The sequence below is a fragment of the Mus caroli genome, chromosome 7 (genome assembly GCF_900094665.2).
Source record: "Mus caroli chromosome 7, CAROLI_EIJ_v1.1, whole genome shotgun sequence".
NCBI classification, from domain to species: Eukaryota; Metazoa; Chordata; class Mammalia; order Rodentia; family Muridae; genus Mus; species Mus caroli.
The window spans coordinates 41,178,781-41,202,726 of record NC_034576.1 but is presented as its reverse complement, the minus strand read 5'-3'; the positions used below and the strand labels follow the sequence as shown (position 1 = coordinate 41,202,726).

Below are 23,946 nucleotides of genomic sequence, written 5' to 3'. Positions count from 1 at the left end.
ATTACATTTCCTGGTGCTCCCTTTCTCATCTACTATACTTTTTTTTCCTTGCTCGGGTTACTCATCTTCATTATTTGTATGCATTGGAGTGACCAAAAATTCTAGGCTGCCTTGAAATCTCCTCTGCCTTTGCCATTAAGTCAAAATTCTTTAATTCAGCCTCAAAAAGATTTTTGGACAAGGGCAAAAAGTACACATATTCTTCACCAAAATGTAACAGTAACTGTTTCTACAGAATCTACTTAATATGCTTCTCAGAAACCTCCTAAGCTATGTTGCCCTTAGTACCACTGTGTTCCATGCTCCTGCTAGTGTGGCCAATCAGGGTCTGGTTGTCAAATTCAACTGCTTTCCTAATTCAGACCCCAAAGTCTACATTCCACCAACAAGCAGCATGGGCAGGCCTGTCACAGCAATAACCCATTCTTGGTACTAACTTCTGTCTTGGTTATTGTTCTATTGATATGAAGTGTCACTATGACCACAGTACTCTAGTTAAGGAAAACATGTAACTGGGGCTTTTTTGCAGTTTGAGAGCTTTAATCAACTATCAAGGCAGGGAACATGGTGGCATGTCAGCAAGTATGATGCTGAAGAAGCTGAGAATTCTACCTACAGATCCACAGGATGCTGGGAGAGGGATGCTGGTGCTGGCTTGGGCATTTGAAGCTTCAAAGCCCATCCCCAGTGACACACTTCCTCCAAGAAGGCCACACCTCCTAATCCTTCTCATGTACTGCTACTCCCTGGTGGCTAAGCATTGAAATACATGAGTCGATAAATGAAATTCTTATTCAAACCTTCAGACTTGGCCTAAAGATAGCTAGGTGAGTTGGAACAGATACACAATACTGTTAATGAGGCCAGGAACCTAAGACTTGCTTAGTCATAGGCCCTAGGTAAAAAAGATATTAGAATTCTGCTAAATGCACATAGCAGTGATTCCTAATGATATGTCATTATAAACACAGATCTGTGCATCCCTCAACACTCACCAGCAAAGTTTAACACAACCACCCAAGACACACAATGTGCAAAGAATGAGATACTTTAGAGTGCTTGGACCTACATCTGTCATTATCCAAACCTTCCAATCAAGGCTTTAGGGCCCATGCATAAGAGGAAGCGGAAAGGCCAGGCAGTGGTGGAGCACGCCTTCAATCTCACCACTTGGGAGGCAGAGGCAGGCAGATTTCCAGTTTCGAAGTCAGCCTGGTCTACAAAGTGAGTTCCAGGGCAGCCAGGGCTACACAGAGAAACCCTGTCTCGAAAAACAAACAAACAAACAAAAAAGAAGAGGAAGCAGAAAGGCTGTAAAGACAAGAGGCGATGAATAACTCTAAAGAAAAAGCATTTTCCAGACACATCAGGACTAATGAGCACATATACTCACTGAGACTATGACCGCATACGCAACACTTGTACAAGCTCAAGACTGAGAAACTCACAGCTCAGAGAAGAGAAAATAGGCACAAACATCCACCTCCAGAGAGTACTATAGTATCTGTGAGAGGAAAAGCCAGTATTCTTCAGTGGAATGACATTGGGTATATCAACCACATTTCAGAGAACGCCTCATGTGCAAGTACATTTTCCTAATAGAAATCCAAATCTTTGGTCTTTTACGATTTTCCAGTCTTATTTTCATTTTTGAAAATGAGGCAGAAAGACTGTGAGAGAGAAATCATGATGTCAGCGTGGGTGAGAGCAAGTAGACAGGGAGGTGGGGAGAGAGAATATGACATACTGTGTTATATATATAAATAAGAAAAAAACCTAAGCAAACAAATCAGCACTGGCCCACTGCAGACAAATACAACATGCAGTAGCCTTTAATCCCAGCACTTGGGAGGCAGAGGCAGGCGGATTTCTGAGTCCGAGGCCAGCCTGGTCTACAGAGTGAGTTCCAGGACAGCCAGGGCTACACAGAGAAACCCTGTCTCGAAAAAGACAAAACAAAACAAAACAAAACAAAACAACAACAAAAAAAAAACCAAACCAACATGCAGTAAAACACACAATAACCCCACAAACATTGCCAAGTTGGAACTGTAAGATTTATGTATGTATGTAGCTAGTTAGTTATTAAATGCATATGAGTATACTATAGCTACACAGATGGTTGCGAGCCATCATGTTGTTGTTGGGAATTGAACTCAGGACCTCTGCTAGTTCCAGCCCTGCTCGCTTAGGCCCCGCTAGCTCCAGCCCAAAGATTTATTTATTGTTATATGTAAGTATACTGTAGCTGTCTTTTAAACACACCAGAAGAGGGTGTCAGATCTCATTACGGATGGCTGTGAGCCACCATGTGGTTGCTGGGATTTGAACTCAGGACCTCTGGAAGTGCAGTCAATGCTCTTAACTGCTGAGCCATCTCACCAGTACTACCTGTAGTACTATATTTTAACTCAACACTATTTGGATAAAAGGAGAAATAAACAATGTAATTCCACTGTGTATTATATTCTGGATATATTACCTAAGTATCATCCCTAGATAAGGGATAGGCTAATATCTCCACAAGTTACAATTACTACTTAAATTAGAATCACCACGAGACGTTGTTTCATTCCAAATTACCTGGTTCTATGCCTTTTAACTCCTTTATGCCTGTGATGGAGGGTTCTTCATTTTGTTCAAAACAGGTGAGTAGCTCTAATTTTGATACTGAAAGGCCTGTGTATCAGAGAGAGATAAACGACATGGTCTTACTTTATGTTCATTATAGTTGGTTTTGACACACTGGGTAATACCCAATGGATAAGAGGAAACAGAATGGAAGATTCACAAGTGACTTCCTAATTGTTACTTCCTGACACATATTTTAGACATTCCTGAAATGAATACTTAAGTTTTTGTATATATTTATTCTCCTTTAAATTACCACAAAAAGAGCTGGAGAGATGTTTCAGCAGTTAAGAGCACTGACTGTTCTTGCAGAGGTCCTGAGTTCAATTCCCAGCAACCACATGGAGGCTCACAACCATCTGTCATAGGATCCAATGCCCTCTTCTGGTGTGTCTGAAGACAGCTACAGTGTCCTCATATACATTGAATAAATAAATCTTTTTTTAAAATTACCACATGAAAAAACACAACTGGAGAAATCAACTTTTACAGTCAGATACACACATTATGTGCTACTAAATGTCAGATACATATAAATGCACTACTAAATTGAAGGATTTTACTAAATGTAAACACAAGGTAGACTGGTTTCAAATGTTTGTATAAACAAGTCAATCAGCACTGTCTAGGACAGACTGAGAGCTGAGACTCAGACAATGGACAGATACAAATAGTAAACACATTTGATAGACACTGTAGAATGAAGTAGAAATCCCAAAAGAAAACTATTCTCACCCACAGAGACCAGGATGCTGTAGATCTCTAACATGACATCTCTATACAACATCCGCTGAGCAGAGTCCAGGCATTCCCACTCCTCCTGGGAGAATTCTATGGCCACATCTTTGAAAGTTAACAGACCCTGAAATGAAAATTAACATTTCCTCTTATGTCCACTGGTTTAGTCATTACCAAGTGAATGAAATTAAGGTAATTACAAAATTTGTTCTGTTATCAGTAATCAATACACATTTTTCTAAAGCTATGATGTGAGATGGAGGATATTTTGACTTGTCTAGAAAAACCCTCAGGCCCTCAGATGAAAGTTCAGGAGCAGGAGCATCTCCTCAGTGATAAACAATCACCCACATCCTTCTCTGCAGCAGTTAGCATCTACATTCATCTGATACCACAAGGTTTGTAAATATTTCAGGCCATGCATTCCTGGAGAGAAATAATGATCAAGAAAGAAGAGACGGAGAAACAAGTGGCTGCACACCACACAGGTGACAATATTTAAAGGGTTAATATTGAGAATTATCAGAATAATGAAAAGGACAAAGAGAGGACAACGATAATAATAGGACCCACGTTAGTCCTATCTTTAGGGAGTTGGAGGACCTGGTGACCACCCATCTCTGTTATTTCCTGGAGTCTTCTTCAGCTGGGTGTGGTGGGTCCACAGGGTGACACTGGCGACCTACACTGCTGTAGAGGTGGTGAGGACCACAGGTTATGGGCTTTTCTGTGTTGGCTCCAGGCTCCAGGTTGGAATCCTCTTCACCCACATAAGGACATCAGGATGGAAGTGTGGACAAGCTCAGACATGGGTAAGGGCACAGCATCTTGAAACATCTGTTTAGGGTCTATTAAGGAATTGAGGAGTAAAGGGTTAATAATCTACAAATAAATACAAGATCATGAACTTCTTTATATGGGGCATGCCTGGCCTTTAATAGGGCAAAAGGTAAGAGGCTGGTCCAATTGTTACCAATCCGAAGGAAACACTTAGTTCACCTATCCAGTTGATACCCTGTGCCACAACAGACACTCAGAAACCATGAATGTCTGCAAAAAAATTTAAGTTGTTCCTTTCCTATACTGAGGTGGCCTTCTTCAAGCACACGATGGGTGCCTCTCTCTATACCTGGCAAAGTGGCTGCATGACCAGCTTTAACCTAACACAGGCTTGTTGGCATTTAAAATGGACACTGAGCACTGTCCAGCAGAAACCTTAGTGACCCTTTCCTTATTTTCAATTTGTCTGGGATGCTTAATTAAAACAAAATCTATTTCTCTATTTGGGATAATGGCCAGAATCTGCAGGCTAGCCATAATAGCCTCTCCAGACCCAGACCTTAACACAACTGATGCCACAGTGGAAGTACCATTCAGGACATTAAACACAGCACAAACGCAGCACCACCAGCCAAAAAAAAAAAAAAACAAAAAACAAAAAACGAAAAAACCTAATCCATCGAAGTACTTAGTTCTGGGAAAGACTACATGTAACTTTCCTTTTCGGCTTGTGTAGTTCTGCTTCTGTTTAACTGTTCTTGCTAACTGCGGTGTCAACAAAGGATGTGGCTTTGTGCTTAAAAGTGCACCCTGAAAAAGGGTCAGGAATACACTTGGATCCCAAACACCCACTGGAGTCATCCGATGGTTAACAGAGACGTTCTTAAGCCGTGTCACAGTGGACTTCTCTGGTGAACACTACACAAGAGAACAGCTAAAAGTATTTCTCACACTGGCAATGCGACCTAGATGCCTTAGGACTAGAAGCCTACTTGATCAAGGTGGGTGATGTTTTTGATGTGTCCCTGAATTTGTTTTGTGAGTATTTTATTGAATATTTTTACATCAACATGAAAAATTGGTATGCAGTTCCCTTTCCTTGTGGAGTCTTTGTGTGGTTTGAGTATCAGGGTGACTGTGGCCTCATAGAATGAGTTTAGCAATGTTCCTTCTGTTTCTATTTTGGGGGATAATTTGAGGAGTATAGGTATTAACTCTTCTTAAAAAGTCAGGTAGAGGTCTGGTGAGATGGCTCAGTGGGTAAGAGCACCCGACTGCTCTTCCGAAGGTCCAGAGTTCAAATCCCAGCAACCACATGGTGGCTCACAACCATCTGTAACAAGATCTGACTCCCTCTTCTGGAGTGTCTGAAGACAGCTACAGTGTACTTACATATAATAAATAAATAAATCTTTAAAAAAAAAAAAAGTCAGGTAGAATTCTGTGCTAAACCATCTGGCCATGGGCTTTTCTGGTTTAGAGACTTTTGATGGATGCTTTTATTTCCTCAGAAGTTAGTTATAGGAGTGTTTAGTTTGTCTGGCCTTGATTGAACTTTGGTAAGTGGTAGCTATCTAGAAAATCATCCACTTCATTTAGATTTTCCAATTTCTGGGGGTACAAGCTTTTGAAAGACAGACAGGGCTGCCCACTCTCTCCCTATCTATTCAACATAGTACTTGAAGCTCTACTAAAGCAACAAGACAACTAAAGGAGATCAAGGAAATAAAAAAAGGAAAGGAAGAAATGAAAGTATCACTGTTCATAGATGATATAACATAGTATACATGAGCGACTCCAAAAATTCAACAAGAACTCCTACAGTTGATAAACACCTTCAGCAAAGTGGTTGGATACAAAATTAAATTGAAAAACTCAGTAGCCCTCCTGTTTATAAACATTAAATGGGTTGAGAAAGTTAGGGAAAGAACACCCTCTACATTAGCCAAAAATAATATAAAATATCTTGGTATAACTCTTAACTAAGCAACTGAAAACCTGTATGGCAAGACCTTCAAGTCTCTGAAGGAAGAAATTGAGGAAAATATCTGAACACAGAAAGAATATCCCGTGCCATACCCCCTGGCCTTCCTCTTCCCTCCTCAGTGTGCCCCGGCACTAAACTTAAGCTAACACACCCTGCTCAACCATAGGCCATGCCTGCCACATGTCCAGGTAGACTGACCATAAACTTTCTCCATCCCATTTCCCCAAACCTAATAATCCTCACTGTCACTCCTAGTACTATAACAAATCATTGCCGCGGGCTCCTCTTCCCCCAGCCTCCAACAAAAACAATCACTCCCAATGAACACAGCAGCTGAACAGGCCAATAAAACAGGCAACACAAAGCAATGCACTCTCTGGAATTGCAGACAGAAGACAGAAACCAAGAAACAAAACACCCTCCCAACAAAAACAAACCCAGAAATCAGAACCTCAACCCATAAACACCCCCAAACCAGATGCTAGCTCAAGAACACAATCAGTAACAGCCAGGGCAATGTATCTCTACCAAAGTTTGGAAAAAGAAAACAAACAGAAGCCATTTTGAATAAAACTTCCATTTTTGAATATGGGTGAAATAATGTTTAAGTTCCCAAGACCTCCCATGGTAACTGACATCCTGCTTGACAAGACTAAAGATGTGTGTGCATAACTGACATCCTGGATGGCAAGTTGAGACAAGAATGCTAGGCAAATAACCTTGCCACAATTGAATAAACCAAACAGAAATATGGTAAGTGTACCACAGAGATATGTTCCTAAGAAAGTCCCCTATCCCTAAATGCTGACTGGTAGACTGCAATTTGACACAGATGTTTGTGATTTTCAAAAGCTTAAAAGCTCTGTAACATTCTGGCTCGAAGTCCCACTTTAACTCCTGAGTCTGTTCTGCACATTGATATAGCTTGATTTCAATAAAGTTGTCATCTGCGGGCTGGAGAGATGGCTCAGTGGGTAAGAGCACCCGACTGCTCTTCCAAAGGTCAGGAGTTCAAATCCCAGCAACTACATGATGGCTCACAACCATCCATAACAAGATCTGACTCCCTCTTCTGGAGTGTCTGAGAACAGCTACAGTGTACTTACAGATAATAAATAAATAAATAAATAAATAAATAAATAAAAGTTGTCATCTGCATTGACCTGGTGCTTTGAGTTGTGCTGGACCTATCTAATCAGACCCCATAACAAGTCCAAAGATGCTACCACAACAGGCCCTGAATACTGTAACATAGCTGAAGCACAAGAAAAAGATTTTAGAACCAAATATAAGAGCATAATAGAGCACCTTAAAAAGGAAATGAATAAATTCCTCAAAGAAATCCAAGGCCAGGCAATGGTGGCGCATGCCTTTAATCCCAGCACTTGGGAGGAAGAGGCAGGCAGATTTCTGAGTTCGAGGCCAGCCTGGTCTACAGAGTGAGTTCCAGGACAGCCATGGCTATACAGAGAAACCCTGTCTCAAAAAAAAAAAAAAAAGAAAGAAAGAAAGAAAGAAGGAAAGAAAGAAAGAAAGAAAAAAGAAAACAGGAAAAAAAATCCAGCACTTGGGAGGCAGAGGCAGGCGGATTTCTAAGTTTAAGGCCAGCCTGGTCTACAAAGTGAGTTCCAGGACAGTCAGGGCTACATAGAGAAACCCTGTCTCAAAGGAAAAAAAAAAATCCAGGAAAAGACAAACAAACAATTGGAGGACATGAATAAATTGCAATGCCCTAGATTAACCTGTAAGCCCCACCTATTATTAAGGACCAAGTAACATCATGGAATGCTAGGAGTTGTAGTTCTGAAAAAAAACAACAGTCTCGTGGGAAAATATGGTGGTCAAATGGTTTTGTCCATAAAAGCCCCTACAACAGATGTCTTGGGGCCATTCAGCTGGGTAATAAAGAGAGTGGTCCTGACCAAAGTTCATCTTGTTCAGCATTTAATAAAGCTTCTTCAACAGAGACTGCCCACCTAGGGATCCATCCCATATGTAGACACCAAACCCAAACACTATTGCTGATACCAAGAAGTACTTGCTGACAGGAACCTGATATAGCTGTCTCCTGAGAGGCTCTGCCAGAGACTGACTAATACAGATGTGGATGCTTGCATTCAACAATCAGACTGAACACGGGGACGCCAATGGAGGAGTTAGGGGAAGGACTCAAGAAGCTGAAGGGGTTTGCAGCCCTATAGGAAGAACAACAATATCAACCAACCAGACTCTCAGAGCTCCCAGGCACTAATCCACCAACCAAAGAGTACACCATGGGAGAGACCCATGGCTCCATCTGCATATGTAGCACAGGATGGCCTTATCTGGCATCAATGGGAGGGGAGGCCCTTGGTCCTATGAAGGTTCGATGCCCCAGTGTAGAGAAATGCTAGGGTGGTGAGGCAGAAATGGGTGGATGGATAGGGGAGCACCCTCACAGAAGCAGGGGAGCGGGGATGGGATAGGAGGTTTGCGGAAGGGAAATGAGGAAAGGGGATAACATTTGAAATGTAAATAAATAAAATAGCCAATTAAAAAATACAAAATACATACATATATACATAAATGAAAATAGAATCAAAGAAAACCAAAACTAAGTGAATTCTAGAAAAGAAAACATTAGGATGCAAACAGGAACTACAGAGGCAACCTTCACCAACAGAATACAAGAGAAGAAAGAAAGAATCTCAGGCATTGAAGATACCATAGAACAAAGAGATCTATCAATCAAAGCAAGTGTTATTCCTGACACAAAATATCCAGGAGCCGGGGCCTAGCAAACACAGAAGTGGATGCTCACAGTCAGCTATTGGATGGATCACAGGGCCCCCAATGGAGGAGCTAGAGAAAGTACCCAAGGAGCTAAAGGGATCTGCAACCCTATAGGTAGAACAACATTATGAACTAACCAGTACCCCGGAGCTCTTGACTCTAGCTGCATATGTATCGAAAGATGGCCTAGTCGGCCATCACTGGAAAGAGAGGCCCATTGGACTTGCAAACTTTATATGCCCCAGTACAGGGGAATGCCAGGGCCAAGGCGGGGGGGTGGGTAGGGGAGTGGGTGGGTAGGGGAGTGGGTGGGAGGGTATGGGGGACTTTTGGGATAGCATTGGAAATGTAAATGAGGAAAATACCTAATAAAAAGTATTAAAAAAATTATCCAGGAAATCTGGGAGATGGTGAAAAGACCAAATTCAAGAATGAGAATAGAGAAAAGAGAAGAATCCCAGTTCAAAGGTCCAGGAAATAAGTTTTTTAACATTTTATTGATTCCTTGTGAATTTTACATCAAGTACCCCAACCCCATTCATTTCCCTATCCCTTCAAATACATCGTCTTCCCTTGCAACCTCCCTTCCAAAAGCAAACACAAAATAAAAAACAACAAAAGGAAACAAAAACCTCTGATCATGGATATAATAGGCTGTCACAGTATGTGACATGACATACCCTTCTGTTTCCTCACCTATACTTGCACATGTGCATTCCTACAATTAACAAAACCTCAGAAGAAAAGTTTCCCAGCCTAAAGGAGATGCATATATGAGAAAAAGCATACAGAACACCAAGGAGATCCAGAAATGAAAAATAAACTTGCCACATAATAATCAAACACTAAACATACAGAACAAAGAAAGAATATTAAAAGTTGCAAGGGAAAAAGACCAAGGAACATATACAGGCAAACCTATTCGAATTATAACCAGCTTTTCAACAAAAGCCAGAAGGTGGATGTGGTCATCCAGACAAAACCAACATGGAGAGATGCTTGCGCTAACAGATTTTATAAACCAAATGGGCATAACAGATATTTACAGTACATTCCACCTAAACAATGAAGAAAATAACTTCTTGGCACGTCACTGAACTTTCTCCAAAATTAGCGATATACTCAGGTACATAATAAGTCTTTAGAATACAAGAAAATTGAAATATTCCTGTATTCTATCACAGCACCATAGATTAATGTTAAAAAAAAATAACAGAAACAACAGAAAGCTTACTAACTCATGAAAACTGAACAATTCTAGATTGAATTTAAAAAATGAATTAAGGGTATTTTGATTTTAAGCCTGACCTTTTAATGCCTGAAACATCTCTCGGGATTTCCCTGGAAAAGGGAAATAGAATAGATTTTGTAGGTAGACTGGGGATGGGTGTGAGGAATGACAACAGAAGGGATTAGGTATGGAGAGAATGATGGAGGGAGAGAGTACATGGCAACTACTAAAAACGGGGTGCACATTTTGGGGGTGAAATAGATGCCTAATGCTATAAAGATTCCCTCGAATCTATGAGGGTAACCTAAGTGGAGACTCCTAGTAGTGGGGCATATGGAGTATTAACAAGCCATCTTCTGTGCTTGGCTTCCAGTTGTGGGACTAAGACACCAATCCAGTCACAAATCTTTCGACCTACAATCTTTCCAGCCTGCAAGATGTGCTGGGGCACTGCAGGCACTAAACTTGTGGGAGTGGCCAATGATTGCTCTATCTTGAGGCTCATGCCACAAGAGGAAGGCCATGTCAGAGACTTTCTGGATAGCAACTGGAGAGGAGAGAGCCCAGAGACCTAGGGTAGAACCAAACATGACTGAAAAAAAGAAAATCAAAATCAATGAAACTTATTAATAATATTCTGCTATATTCATAGATCAGTGCCTAGCTCAAATTTCATCAAAGTGGTTTCCTCCAACAGCAGATGGAAGCAGAGGCAGACACCCACAGCCAAACGTTAGGCAATACTCAAGGAACCCTGTGGAAAAGAGGGAGGAGGAATTGTCAGAGCCAAAGGGATTGAGGACACCAGGAGAACAGGCCCACAGAATCAACTAACCTGGGCTAATAGGGGCTCATGGAGATGAAGAGGCGATTATTGGGCCTGCCCTGTCTACACTAGGTTCTCTGCATATATGTATGGTTGTTTAGCTTGGTGCTCTTGTGGGACTCCTAACAGTAGGTGTGTATTATGTGTGTTGGAGGGGGCGAGGGGGTCTGAATCTTTTGCCTGCTGTTGGGACTCTTTTCCTACTACTGGGCTGCCTAGTCCTATTGTGTCTTCTCGGGCCATGTTCAGCTGATGTACCTGGGAGGCATGTTCTTTTTTAAAGGGAAACAGGATGAATGGAATGGGGGGAGGAAACTGGGATCAGTAAAGAGAGTGGAAACCATGGTTGGGAAGCATTGTATGAAAAAATAAAAAGAAAAAGAAAGAAAGAAAGAAAGAAAGAAAGAAAGAAAGAAAGAAAGAAAGAAAGAAAGGAAGGAAGAAAGAGGGGGGAGGGGAGGGAAGAGGAGAGAAAGAAGAGAGAGAAACAAAGAAATAAAAAAAGAAAAAGACAGACAAGACACAAATATAGGAAGAAAATTAAAGACTCTAGAATTCAATGAACATGAAAACACAACATATAGAAACTTATGAAAGACAACAAAAGCAATGCTGAGAAAGTTCATAGCACTACGTGCCTACTTAAAACAACTGGACAGATCTAATTTTATAAATTTAACAGCTCACCTGAAAGTTCTAGAACAGCAGTTCTCTACCTAAGACCATTGGAAAACACTATTTCTGATGGGCGTAGGAATTGAGACATTATTGCTCTGTCTCTAGATGTGTCTGCCAACATGCAGATACCCCCCTGCATGAGCACATGGAACTGTATTAACCTGTATCAGTATTAGAAAAGTTGAGAACCACTGGTGTACAGCTTGACCTAATGTGACCTTGCCCTCTTGACTGTATATAACTTATACTAATATGACCTTCCTGGTGTGACTGTACACGGCAATAATTTATGTGACCTTGCCCTTTTAACTTTGTATAACTTCAAATCAAGTGAACTCTGCTTATATGTACTTAGCCCTCAAAATATAAACTGTTGTATTCCCTAAATAAAGATGTCTATTGCCTGAGACCATAGTCTGCTTCATTTTTAGGTTCTCCAACCCCAGGTTCATGTTGCCAACTGGAGTGGTAAGAATGTAAAAATGTATGTACTGTCCTAGGACATGCATAGAAATAAAATGGAATTTTGATATACACTTTCTGTTCTCAATAGAATACTATAAATAAGAACATAGCAGAACTTCATCAAATAATGATTAAATACAAACTTGATTATATAAAGAGGTAATAACCATTCATTTATGAAAAGCAGCAGAATAGAAAGCTCATGAGAGGGCTGGAGAGATGGCCCAGTGGTTAAGAGCACTGACTGTTCTTCCAGAGGTCCTGAGTTCAAATCCCAGTAACCACATGGTGGCTCACAACCATCTGTAATGGCCCCCCGGTGCCCTCTTCCAATGTGCCTGAAGAGAGTGACAGTGTATTCACATACATTAATAAATAAATAAAATAAAATAAAATAAAGAAAGCTCATGAGAAAATAAAAGGAAAGCATTGAATATAAATACTCTGTTCTACCATTTGTGATTTTAATAAATTATTTTGATCAAAAGGAAAATAATTTTCATGATTATATTTCAGTATTTTTTCCTGAATGTCCTACTTTTTTTATTAAGTGTGGTTCTTTTTGTACATTGCTCTGTAAATTTCTTAAGGCTGTCACCACGGCTAAAGAGGAAAAGAGTCATGGTGAAGGTCCTCAGCCACAGCAAGAAAATCAGCATCAACTCCCCTTTAAGAGATTGCAAGTGGGTGTCAGCATAAAGGAAGGGCATTGCTTGAGCACTGTGATATTGGTAGCTAACAACTAGAAAACTCTAAAGAACTCCTTGTATCAAGTCACATAAAATCAAGACAATTAGTAACGATAACAAAATAAGAAAAGTTGAGACTAGATATGACTGACACATTTCTGACCTTCAAGTTTGTAATGCATTTAAATATTTCCCCTTAGTATAGGAGGGAAGAAGTCTCTTCTGATACTTCTGTTCCAAACATCATTCTTGTCAAGGAATTGCACTATTTCTTTGTACCTCTTTCTCAGACTTGACTACCGAGTCTAATAGAACCCTAGATAAAAGAACCATTAAAGGGGCTGGAGAGATGGCTCAGAGGTTAAGAGCACTTGACTGCTCTCCGGAGGTCCTGAGTTCAATTCCCAGCAACCACATGGTGGCACACAACCATCCGTAATGAGATCTGACCTCCTCTTCTGGAGTGTCTGAAGACAGCTACAGTGTACTTTAAAAAAAAAAAAAAAAGAACCATTAAAAAGGGGGGTGGGGTGGGCGGGGGGATGTTGGAAAGATGGCTCAATGGTTGAGAGCACTGACTGCTCTTCCACAGGTCCTCAGTTCAAATCTCAGCAACCACATGGTGGCTTACAATCGAATACCCTGTTCTGGTGTGTCTGAAGACAGCTACAGTATATTTTCATACAATAAATAAATAAATCTTTAAAAAAAAAAAGCACCAAGGTAAGAGACATGAAGAAACAGAAAGTGAAATTCATACCAAAATATGAGCTCTCTGTATTGTAAAATACCTTTGCTGCTAAGGTAGACGACCAACCTCCATCCACCAACATCACTGTCCTTGGTGTCACTTTAACATCTATAAAAAGATAAAAATTCTCTCATGTTTAAGTCCTCTTTCCAAAACAGAGCTTCATTAATTCAATTGCACCACGAATGCACTACACAACACTGAGAAGTGACTTGGCACATCATTCAGACACCACACACACTTAGTTTGCCTTCATTTCCTATAGAAATTGGATAGTAACTGTTTAGCCGCTCCCCTGATGTTTAAAGGGGATGCTCAAGCTTTCCTAATAGCTTGTCTCTGACATCCACTGAGGCAAGGTTTCTCATAGGATCAAGGGTGCATGCAATGCAGCTCAGTCTGCAGAATGCAGGACGCATGGTGAGATTTAAAGTTCATTTTTTATAGTAGGAATTCTAGTAGGATTATTATATCTAAAGTAATCATTATGATGAAATAGAGGCTTTTCACTATCTCTAGAATAGACATCAGAATGAACAGCTGTACGTACTTTGACCTTAAAGAAATCACTGTAGAAAACACTGGTTGTTTTCTGTTGTCTATAGAGTTGTCTTTCTGGAAAACCTTAACAGCCTTTGCATAACTTTGGTAACAAGACACTCCGGGCACACCTGGAGCCATACACAAGTTCCAGAGCTGTGATGTTTTCCTTCAGGAAACATATAGATTATATTATGGGCTTTGGTATGAAGAACTTGTTTCACCAAATTTAAAAAAAAAAAAATTGTTTAGCAATCTGTCAATATGCTTTTGTGTGCCTGTTCGATGTTCGGTTCAAGGAGGTTGAACCTCCCTGCTGCCTTCAACCTGAAATGTCTCCTTCTCCCATCAATCCCTAATCAGCAGAAAGCTGAAAAGTTTTAAATTACTACAAATGATAGAGACCCATAGAATTTTAAGAAATCATTATTATTCCAGTGTATAACCAATTCCTCAAGTTAGAAATGAAAGTGAAAACTTAACTTTAAAAGGCCCTAAAGAGATTTAAAGATAAACTATTCCAACATTGTCTCATAGGAAGCACATCCAACATAAAGGAGTAAGCCTCTACACCAACGTCCAGCTTTGCACCCCAAGAGCCTGTCAAAAAAGAACAGACAGCAGCCCACAGGAGGAGGAAGGAAGAAAAACAAAACAAAAACAAAACAACCTCTATGTAGGAAAAAAAAAAAAGACCCAGCACTTTAGAGATTTAGGCAGAACTATAGTGAGAGAATTCGTGCTCTCCTGGAGCAATGCTAGGCTTCTCCTTACTCAGAGTGAAGGGAAGAAAGTAAACCCATATTAACTCAGATTTTTGGTCACAGTAATTTCTTGGGTAACTGAATGTAAAATAATAGCTACTAAAAAGACATCTGAAAACTTAATAGCACCACTATTAGATGTGTGGTATCACCTCCTCTCTGACTCTACCACGTCAACTCTACACCCGAAGAATGGACATCATACTCACTGAGGTTAGGTGAACAGTCGGCTTGGGCCGTGCACAGAAAGCACCACATACCACATACCATGTTGTCACTGTAAGTTTCAAAACCAAAGACGGTTCATATGATTAAATTTAAAAGTGGCAGTTTTCCTAACCGGCCTTGCTCCCAACTAATTGAGACAGGGATACACTGATTTAGTCAGTAAGCTTTAATCAGAATAGCTGAGCAAAACTTTTAAGCCTTGATGCTACCTAGCTACTCTACTTCCCAGCCACATACTCCGAGTTACTTACATTTAGTCTCTCCTTGGCTCCTTGGTGTAGCTAGATGTGCACACAGAGAACCCCCTTGGTGAATCCTCCTCATGCCTGACCTCATAGCAACAATCCCCTTCTTCCTCTACCTCATGGCCTTCTCTTGTGCCCTTGCCTCATGACATTGCCTATGGCTGGGGTATAAGCAGATCTCTGGGCACAGAAATCAGCATCTGAATACACAGTGCATAAGACTAACCCACAACAACTTTTAAAATCAAGGGCAATACATGTCAAAGACACATGTCTCTGAGTGGCCATGTTCTCCTGAGCTAATCTATTTTCATTCATAGACATGAGGCTGGCAAGCAATATGAAATCTGACAAACCTGTGCCCTACCAGGCTTGAACTAAATGCTGTCCATCTCATCATATGCTTGGCAAAATTGTTGTAGTAAGAGAACAAAAAGTCATAAACATAAATGATGGCTCAGAGATTAAGAGCACTTGGTGACCTTGCAGAGGTCCCAGGTTCAGTACCCACATGGGGCTCACAAACTCTAATTCCAGGGTCTCAGATCTCCCCTTCTGGCTTCTCTGGGCATTAGGCACATACTTGGTGTACCTATATACAACCCGTCAAATACTCATTCATATATGTAAAATAAAAACAAACCTTGAAAATGAAGCACACACACAAATCTGCTTTTACTAAAAAGCATTATGCGCGTCTTCTGCACTTTGGCTCTTACTCCTACTCTGCTGACCCCTAACCTACTTCATGCCCAGCCCAGCCTCCATAATGCAGTCATCCTGCAGCCTCTGTGTGCAGAGTGCTAAGATTACAGGACAGTCCTGTGCCACCACAACCTGCAGCACTACTTTAATACATAAAGCTTGATTTCTAAACTTAACCTCAAAGCTGTGCACTAGAGACAGACATGGGGTCACTAGGTCACTTTAACTNTTCTTCTGCTTAATGTAACCAATGTGTGGAGTCTCATCCTCTGGTTTTCTTTCCCTTTTCTTAACCAAATGGTGTGTGTGGGAGGGGGATTAGGTGGAGAAAGTAGCTCACTGGGGAAAAAAGATTTTTGTTAAAGGCCTATTCTTTCTATTCAAAAACTAAAGCAAAAGAAAAAAGAAAGAAAAAGAAAGAGAAAGAGAAAGAGAAAAAGAAAAAGAAAAAGAAAAAGAAAAAGAAAAAGAAAAAGAAAAAGAAAAAAATTATAGGGATTGTTGGCTGTCTGTGTGTGCACCAGGAGGCCAGAGGGGAGCAGTGGGTTCCTAGGAACTGCAGTTCCTGGCAGCTCAAAGCCACATTGTGAATGTGGATTCTGGGAACCCAACAGTGCTCATCCACATCTCAGTCCCTCCCTCTTTCTGCTTTTCACCTCACTGGTCTCTACAGGAGGCTACTGGTTGAGGCTGGCCCTTGCCTGTTTGGATGCAGAAACCTAGGCTTCTAACCTAAAACCTCTTTAGAGCACACCTTTCTGCTCCTAGCACAGGCCAGACCTCTGACTTAGCCACACATATGGACCCCAGTAGTTATGTAAACTGACAATAGAAATTGAGTTCGCTTTAGTTCTTTTGTTTGTTTGTTTTTTGTTTTTAAATCCCTTTTCTGTTTTCAGCTCCAGCTCCATATAGGAAATATAACACGGGGAGGAAATGATCAGAACACCTGGTGTCTGGGGTGAAACTAAGGCTTAAATCCCTGCTTGGATGACTGGGACCACACTAAACAGCTTACCCCTATACCCTGGCTTTCATACAGTTCCTTCTATTCAATAAAAGCAATCTATTGCTACTACTGCGTAGGCCGACATAAATACGTTTGGTCCGAGTTTGGGCCAAAATGTACATAAATTCATTTTCCCGTTTTCTCTTACTCCTTGGAGTTTTTCTCCTCTCACAGACCACTTACCAGCTACTCAAACACTAAGAGACCAGAAAGCAGCGCGGTCGCCCTCAGCAAGCACCGCACAATGATCTCAGGCTCGGATCCTGCAGCGCCCATGCACTCACTCCTGCCCAAACTGTGTCCCTGAACACACAACGTTCTCAAACAACGTGGCAAAATCCCACAGCAAAGCATATCGGTAAGTGACAAAACAGAAGCAAAAACCCCGCAAGAGAAGAATGAAAACAGAGCTGATGCCCACCTGCAGCCATCAGGCAGCACAAACCGCGGCAGGACAGCCCGGTGTCCGGACAGCCTGACCCCCACTCACCTCACGCTGCAACTCTCAGAGCCCGGCACAAAGCACGTGGGGCACGAAGTCCGCCTGCAGACATCCACAACCCCAACGGTCCAGACTCCAAGCACAAGCGGTCCGAGCAGGAAACTACATCTCGATCCAAAAAGTTGTGCGTCCCAGGTCACTTCCGGTTGTTTTGTAATGGTTACCAAGGCTTACACACCTCCCACTTGGGGGACAGCGCGCATGCGCGCTACCACTGGCAGAGGTAAATCTTGCCAATACTTACTATGGCTCATCTAGTGGCTCTTGCTCTTTCAGAAAGTACCATGGCCGCACTCACGCTCCAGTGATAAGGAAGCCACCATCAAAGTGCCTCAGTTCCTTACAACCAGGCAAGGCTGGTGGAAGGTGATGCACTGAGAGCCCAAGGCTGTCTCACGTGGCCACGGGAGTTGTTGCCTACCAGTATTTGTATCTACTTACAGGAGTATGACATTGTATCCTCAAAAAGTACCTTTTCTGGTGATTTTTAAAGTTTTATTAGACTTATTTCATATATTTTGCCTGCATGTATAATCATGCCCCCTCCCTAACCCCCGTGCATGCCTAGTGGCTGTGGAGGTCAGAAGAAAAGGTAGGACCCCCTGGGACTGGAGCTACAGATGATTTTGAGTCCTCATCTGGGTGCTGTGAATGGAAGCCAGAACATCTGCAAGAATAACAACTGCTCTTGGCCAATGTCTCTCCTTTTCTTTGCCTTTTCTCTTTATTTTCACCCCACCTTAAAAGGGTTCTCATTTATTTATTTTTGAGATTGTCTCACTTTGTTGGCTTGACAGGCTTGGAACTGGCCATGGAGATCATTCTGGCTTTGCACTCTCAGACATCTCATGGCCTCTATCTTCTGGGTGCTAGGATTAAAGTTGTTTACCTTTTCTCATTTTTCAAAGATTGAAAACTAGGAAGGATTATCAGGAAACAGGAAAGGGAAGCCATATGGAAGATTAAAAGAGAAAATATGAGATGAACCATCATGTGCTTCTGACTGGGAGTATCTCATGATCCCCAGAGAATAGAGCTCTCTTCTTGCTGAGAAGTAAACTTTCCTTTGTATGTTGCATAATAGAAACAATTGCAGAACTAGGTATACATTAGAAATAATGGTAAATGGGGAGAGGCAATAAAATAGGGAATGCATCCAGCACTGTAAATAAATCAGTAGACCTAATGTAGAGTATGAGACTAAAGCCAAGGATCATGTGAGGTGTCTACACATAGGGTAAGTATTTACACTCTAGCCCTGGATGGTCTAGAACTATTTAGGACAAGCTGGCCTTGAATTTAACTCTGATCTTATTGTCTATACTATTCAAAAGCTAGGATTATGCAGCAATGTGGCCATGTGTCATAGCCAGTTCACAGATGGCCTAGATCTTCCCACTGAGAACAGAGTACAGGGTGATGATGTAGGGAACACAGCTTCATGGTCAAAGATATAAATCAAGAAACCCAAAGGACTAGGCTCAGCTACCATGTCATTCACCACATGTCACAATTATAATAAACTATTTGAAAGCATTATGCTAATGTGAATTTTCCTCATTTATCTGTTACTTGTAAGCATATCATTATTGATAACTATACCAACAAAGCACCACCTTGTTTTTCAGAGTTTCTTTCCTTACTATTACCACTGTAGTCAGTAAACGTGGCACAAGGCCTTTCCATCTATCAGCCTGAACCACAGCTCATTCACCAAGAAGATGGAGCACTTGCCTCATAGATGCCGATGAGTCACTAACGAGAGGCAGAAACTGAAGCTGCACATGCATAAAATCAGAAGTTAGTATCTATACATGAGAGAGAACATATTGTGAGTGTCTTCCAAATCCTCAATTGCCTCATTCATCTTTTCCAATTTATTCCATCTTTCTATAAGTTTCATTTGTGATGACCCAGTAAAAAATTCCATTAAATTTATGGTAGAGTTTCATTATACATATGTCTGTATTGATGAACATATAGACTGATACCATTTATTTACTTTTATGAAAAGAGTGGAAAGAGTAGTGGTAACCATGTTAGTATCTCTTTGCTATGATACGGATTCCCAGAGCATATGTATATCTACATGTGATTAGCTGGGTCACAGGGTAGAGCTAGTTTTAGTAATTTTAGAAATCATGACTAAGGCTGCATACTAAATCCCTGCATCAAAAACACATCTAAACAAACAACCAAGAAACAAAAACCAAAACCCCAACTGACTTCATTAGGATTGCCAAAACCTAAGTTCCCTTCCAACAGTGAATAAGGGTTCCCCTTCACTGACAGTCTAAGCAGAACTTGTTTGTCCTTTGTCCTTTATCCCAGGGGAGGCAGAGGCAGATGGATTTCTGAGTTCGAAGCCAGCCTGGTCTACAAAGTGAGTTCCAGGACAGCCAGAGCTACACAGAGAAACCCTGTCTCAAAAAAAACAAAACAAACAAACAAAAAAGGCAGTTTAATTTGAAACTTGCATTTCCCTTATATGTTAGGAGGTTATAACACTACAGATATTTATTGAAATATCTTCAAACAAAGAATTCTCAACTGAGGAATACCGAATGGCTTAAGGATGTTCAACATCCTTAATCATCAGGGAAATACAAATCAAAACAACCCTGAGATTCCACCTCACACCAGTCAGAATGACTAAGATAAAAAATTCAGGTGACAGCAGATGCTGGAGAGGATGTGGAAAAAGAGGGACACTCCTCCATTGTTGGTGGGTTGCAAGCTGGTACAACCACTCTGGAAATCAGTCTGGTGGTTCCTCAGAAAATTGGACATAGTACTACCGGAAGAGCCAGCAATGCCTCTCCTGGGCATACACCCAGAAGATGTTCCAACTTGTAATAAGGACACATGCTCCACTANGTTTATAGCAGCCTTATTTATAATAGCCAGAAGCTAGAAAGAATCCAGATGTCCCTCAACAGAGGAATGGATATAGAAAATGTGGTACATTTACACAATGAAGTACTACTCAGCAATTAAAAACAATGAATTCATGAAATTCTTAGGCAAATGGATGTGTCTGGAGGATATCATCCTGAGTGAGGTAACCCAATCACAAAAGAACACACATGGTATGCACTCACTGATAAGCAGATATTAGCCCCAAAACTTAGAATATCCAAGATACAATTTGCAAAACACATGAAACTCAAGAAGAAGGATGACCAAAGTGTAGATACTTCATTCCTTCTTAGAATGGGAAACAAAATACCCAAGGAAGGAGTTACAGAGACAAAGTTCAGAGCTAAGATGAAAGGAAAGACCATCCAGAGACTACTCCACCCAGGGATCCATCCTATATACAACCACCAAACCCAGACATTATTGCATATGCCAGAAAGATTTTTCTGACAGGACCCTGACATAGCTATCTTTTGTTTGAGTCTATGCCAATGCCTGGCAAATACAGAAGTGGATGCTCACAGTCATCTATTGGACGGAACACAGGGCCCCCAATGAAGAAACTAGAGAAAAGGAAATAAAGGAGCTTTAGCTCCTTTACCCAAGGAGCTCAAGGGGTCTGCAACCCTATAGGAGGAACAAGGATATGAACTAACCAGTACCCCCTCCCCCAGAGCTATGTCTCCAGTTGCATATGTAGCAGAGGATGGCCTAGTTGGCTATCAGAGGGAGGAGAGGCCCTTGGTCTTGCAAAGATCATATGACACAGTACAAGGGAATGTCAGGGCCAGGAAACAGGAGTGGGTGGGTTGGGGAGCAGGGCTGGGGGAGGGTAGAGGGGGCTTTGGAGATAGCATTTGAAATGTAAATGAAAAATATCTAAATTAATTAATTAATTAAAGTATATCTTCTGAGAATTTTCTGTTCAATCCCTTTTCCTTTATTTATGGTTTGGGTGTTTTGTTTAGTTTTTTTCTGTTGTTGTTTATTTGATTTCTCTTTCACACTCTTTTATTTCTTTTGACCATTAAGCCCTGATTCATCGGGACTAGAATCAGGCAGCTTAGGATCTTTCCCATTTGTTGTCAAAGTGTTCCTCTCTGGGAGGAACAGGCTGCAGCTTCAGCTCCACCCAGGTACCCTCTTCTTTGGCTTTCTATATTCTGATTATTTCCCTTTACCCTTTTCAGGACACTATCTAGGACTCTTAGGAATGCTTATTTTCATTTTGCTGAAAGTTAAGTGTATGAAATATATTTAATACAAAGTGTAAAATTTATTGTGATCCTCTACACAACCATTTTAAATGCAAAATTTAATTGTAAATAGGTTCAGTAAGTGGTATATATTTTGATTAATTTGGGTGTGTTATTGTTGTTTGCAAGCTTTGTGCTTTTTAATTAATTATTTTATTTGTTACATCCCACATGCCCCTCCTTCAGGTTCCCCCTCCTATACTTCTTTCACTCTCCCCTTCACCTCTGAATGGGTTCCCCACCCTCTACCCCAGGCATACCCTACCCCTGGGGCATCAAGTCTCCACAGGGTTAGCCGTATCCTTTCCCACTGAAGTTGAATGAGGTAGTCTCCTCTACATTATATGCCAGGGCCAAAAAGTCCAGTGTACCCATGATACACCCACAGACCCTAAGAAGTTAAACAATAAGTGTTTCAACCCCACTTAGAAGGGGAAAGTGGGGGCAGGATCAGGTATGGACAGAGACAGGAGAAAGAATGGAAATATGAAGCTGCCAGAGGGTGGGTAGTTTGGTTGGGTGGTGTGGGGAGAACAACTTGAAAATCCCAGAGACCTGGGCAGTGAGAGGCTCACAGAACTCAATGCAGGTGACCTTACCTAAAATGCGCAACAGTGGGGAGATGGAACCTGAATAGACCATCTCTAGTAGATAGACAGGGCCCTCTTGGAGGGATGGGGTCACCAACCTACTTTTAAATTTTTTGACCCAGAATTGTTCCTGTCTAAAAGAAATGCAGGGACAAAAAAAAATGGAGCAGAGACTGAAGGAAAGGCCACCCAGTGACTAACCCAACTAGGGATTTATCCCATGGGAGGGCACCAAACTCTGACACTATTGCTGATGCAAGCTTTTTCTTTTTCCTTCCTTCCTTTGTCCTTCCTTCCTTTCTTCCTTCCTTCCTTTCTTCCTTTCTTTCTTTCTTTCTTTCTTTCTTTCTTTCTTTCTTTCTTTCTTTCTTCCTTCCTTCCTTCCTTCCTTCCTTCCTTCCTTCCTTTCTTTCTNTCTTTCTTTCTTCCTTCCTTCCTTCCTTCCTTCCTTCCTTCCTTCCTTTCTTTCTTTCTTTCTTTTTCCTTTCTTCCTCTCTTTCCTTCTTCCTTTCTTTCTTCCTTTCTTCCTTTCTTTTTTCTATCTTTCTTTCTTTTTTTTTAGCAGAGTCTCACTCTGTAGACAAGGCTAGCATTGAGTTCACAAATATCTCTCTCCTTCTTCTCTCATGTATTGGGATTAAAGGAGTATTTCACACTACTCCTGGCTTCAAGTTGTTATTGTTGTATAACAAAGATAATTTTTTAAAAGTATGCTATATATGCTCAATATGCATATTAATTCTATGGCAGCAATCTTGTCCTTAGCCAGGTGAAGTGACACATGACTTTAGTCCAAAAACTCACGAGGTAGAAACAGGCAAATATCTGTGAAGTTGTGGCCATTCAGGTCTACATAGTGATTTTCAGGTTTCCACGGTATGTACAGAGAGACTTTGTGTCAAAAAAACAAAACGACAAACAAATACCATTATTTCCCCTGATTTGCTCATTTACTAAACTGACAACAGCATGCTGAGGTGCACTGTAGACTCTCATACTTCTGCCATGGTGACCTTTATGGGGCATTACTTTGTGAACAACACCCATTCCTCTTTTATCAAAATACCACTTTTCCTATAAGTTCTCCTATATTTAACTCCATGTTTTCTTAGAGGCCTAAACATAGAAGGCACCTCTCCTCTTCTCCTTTGTCATTTTAGAGAATTGTTCCTATTTTGATTTCTTAGTATACTCTGGATCTATGATGTACAGCCAGCTGTACAGTTAGCAATGATTTTTCTTGCATTCTCTATGCTGTCTGTTCACTTGACTAACCATTTCCTTTGTTTTACAGAGCTTCTGAACTTTGTGAAGTTCATTAGCTGGTTGTCACTATTACTTCCTAAGGAACAGCATCCCCTCTACCTATATCCTGAATAATTTTCCTTATGTTTTCCTCTAACAGTTTCAACTTGGATTCTCTTACATTGAAGCTTTTAGATTTACATACCTAGATTAGGAAAGATTCTTGTTCCGGGTGAGAGATAAAGATCTATCTGCACTCTTTTTTTTTAATTTATTTATGTATATGAGTACACTGTAACTGTCTTCAGACACACCAGAAATGGGCATTGGATACCATTACAGATGGTTGTGAGCCACCAAGTGGTTTCTGGGAATTGAACTCAGAACCTCTGGAA

The 23,946-nt window shown here is 41.0% G+C and overlaps 1 protein-coding gene across 1 annotated transcript in view; it reads right to left on the bottom strand.

The window, feature by feature from the left end:
- The window catches only part of LOC110297180 (zinc finger protein 665-like), a 30,139-nt gene extending 12,625 nt beyond the window's left edge, over nucleotides 1-17,514 (bottom strand). Inside the window, exons 1-5 of the mRNA XM_029479334.1 lie at nucleotides 17,461-17,514; nucleotides 15,062-15,129; nucleotides 13,589-13,656; nucleotides 3,367-3,493; nucleotides 2,584-2,679 (exon numbers count right to left, since the gene is read on the bottom strand). Of these exons, the coding sequence (XP_029335194.1) occupies nucleotides 2,584-2,679; nucleotides 3,367-3,493; nucleotides 13,589-13,656; nucleotides 15,062-15,122 (352 nt within the window). The 5' untranslated portion in view covers nucleotides 15,123-15,129; nucleotides 17,461-17,514. The remainder of the gene's footprint in view (nucleotides 1-2,583; nucleotides 2,680-3,366; nucleotides 3,494-13,588; nucleotides 13,657-15,061; nucleotides 15,130-17,460) is intronic.
- Nucleotides 17,515-23,946: the final 6,432 nt, after the last annotated feature.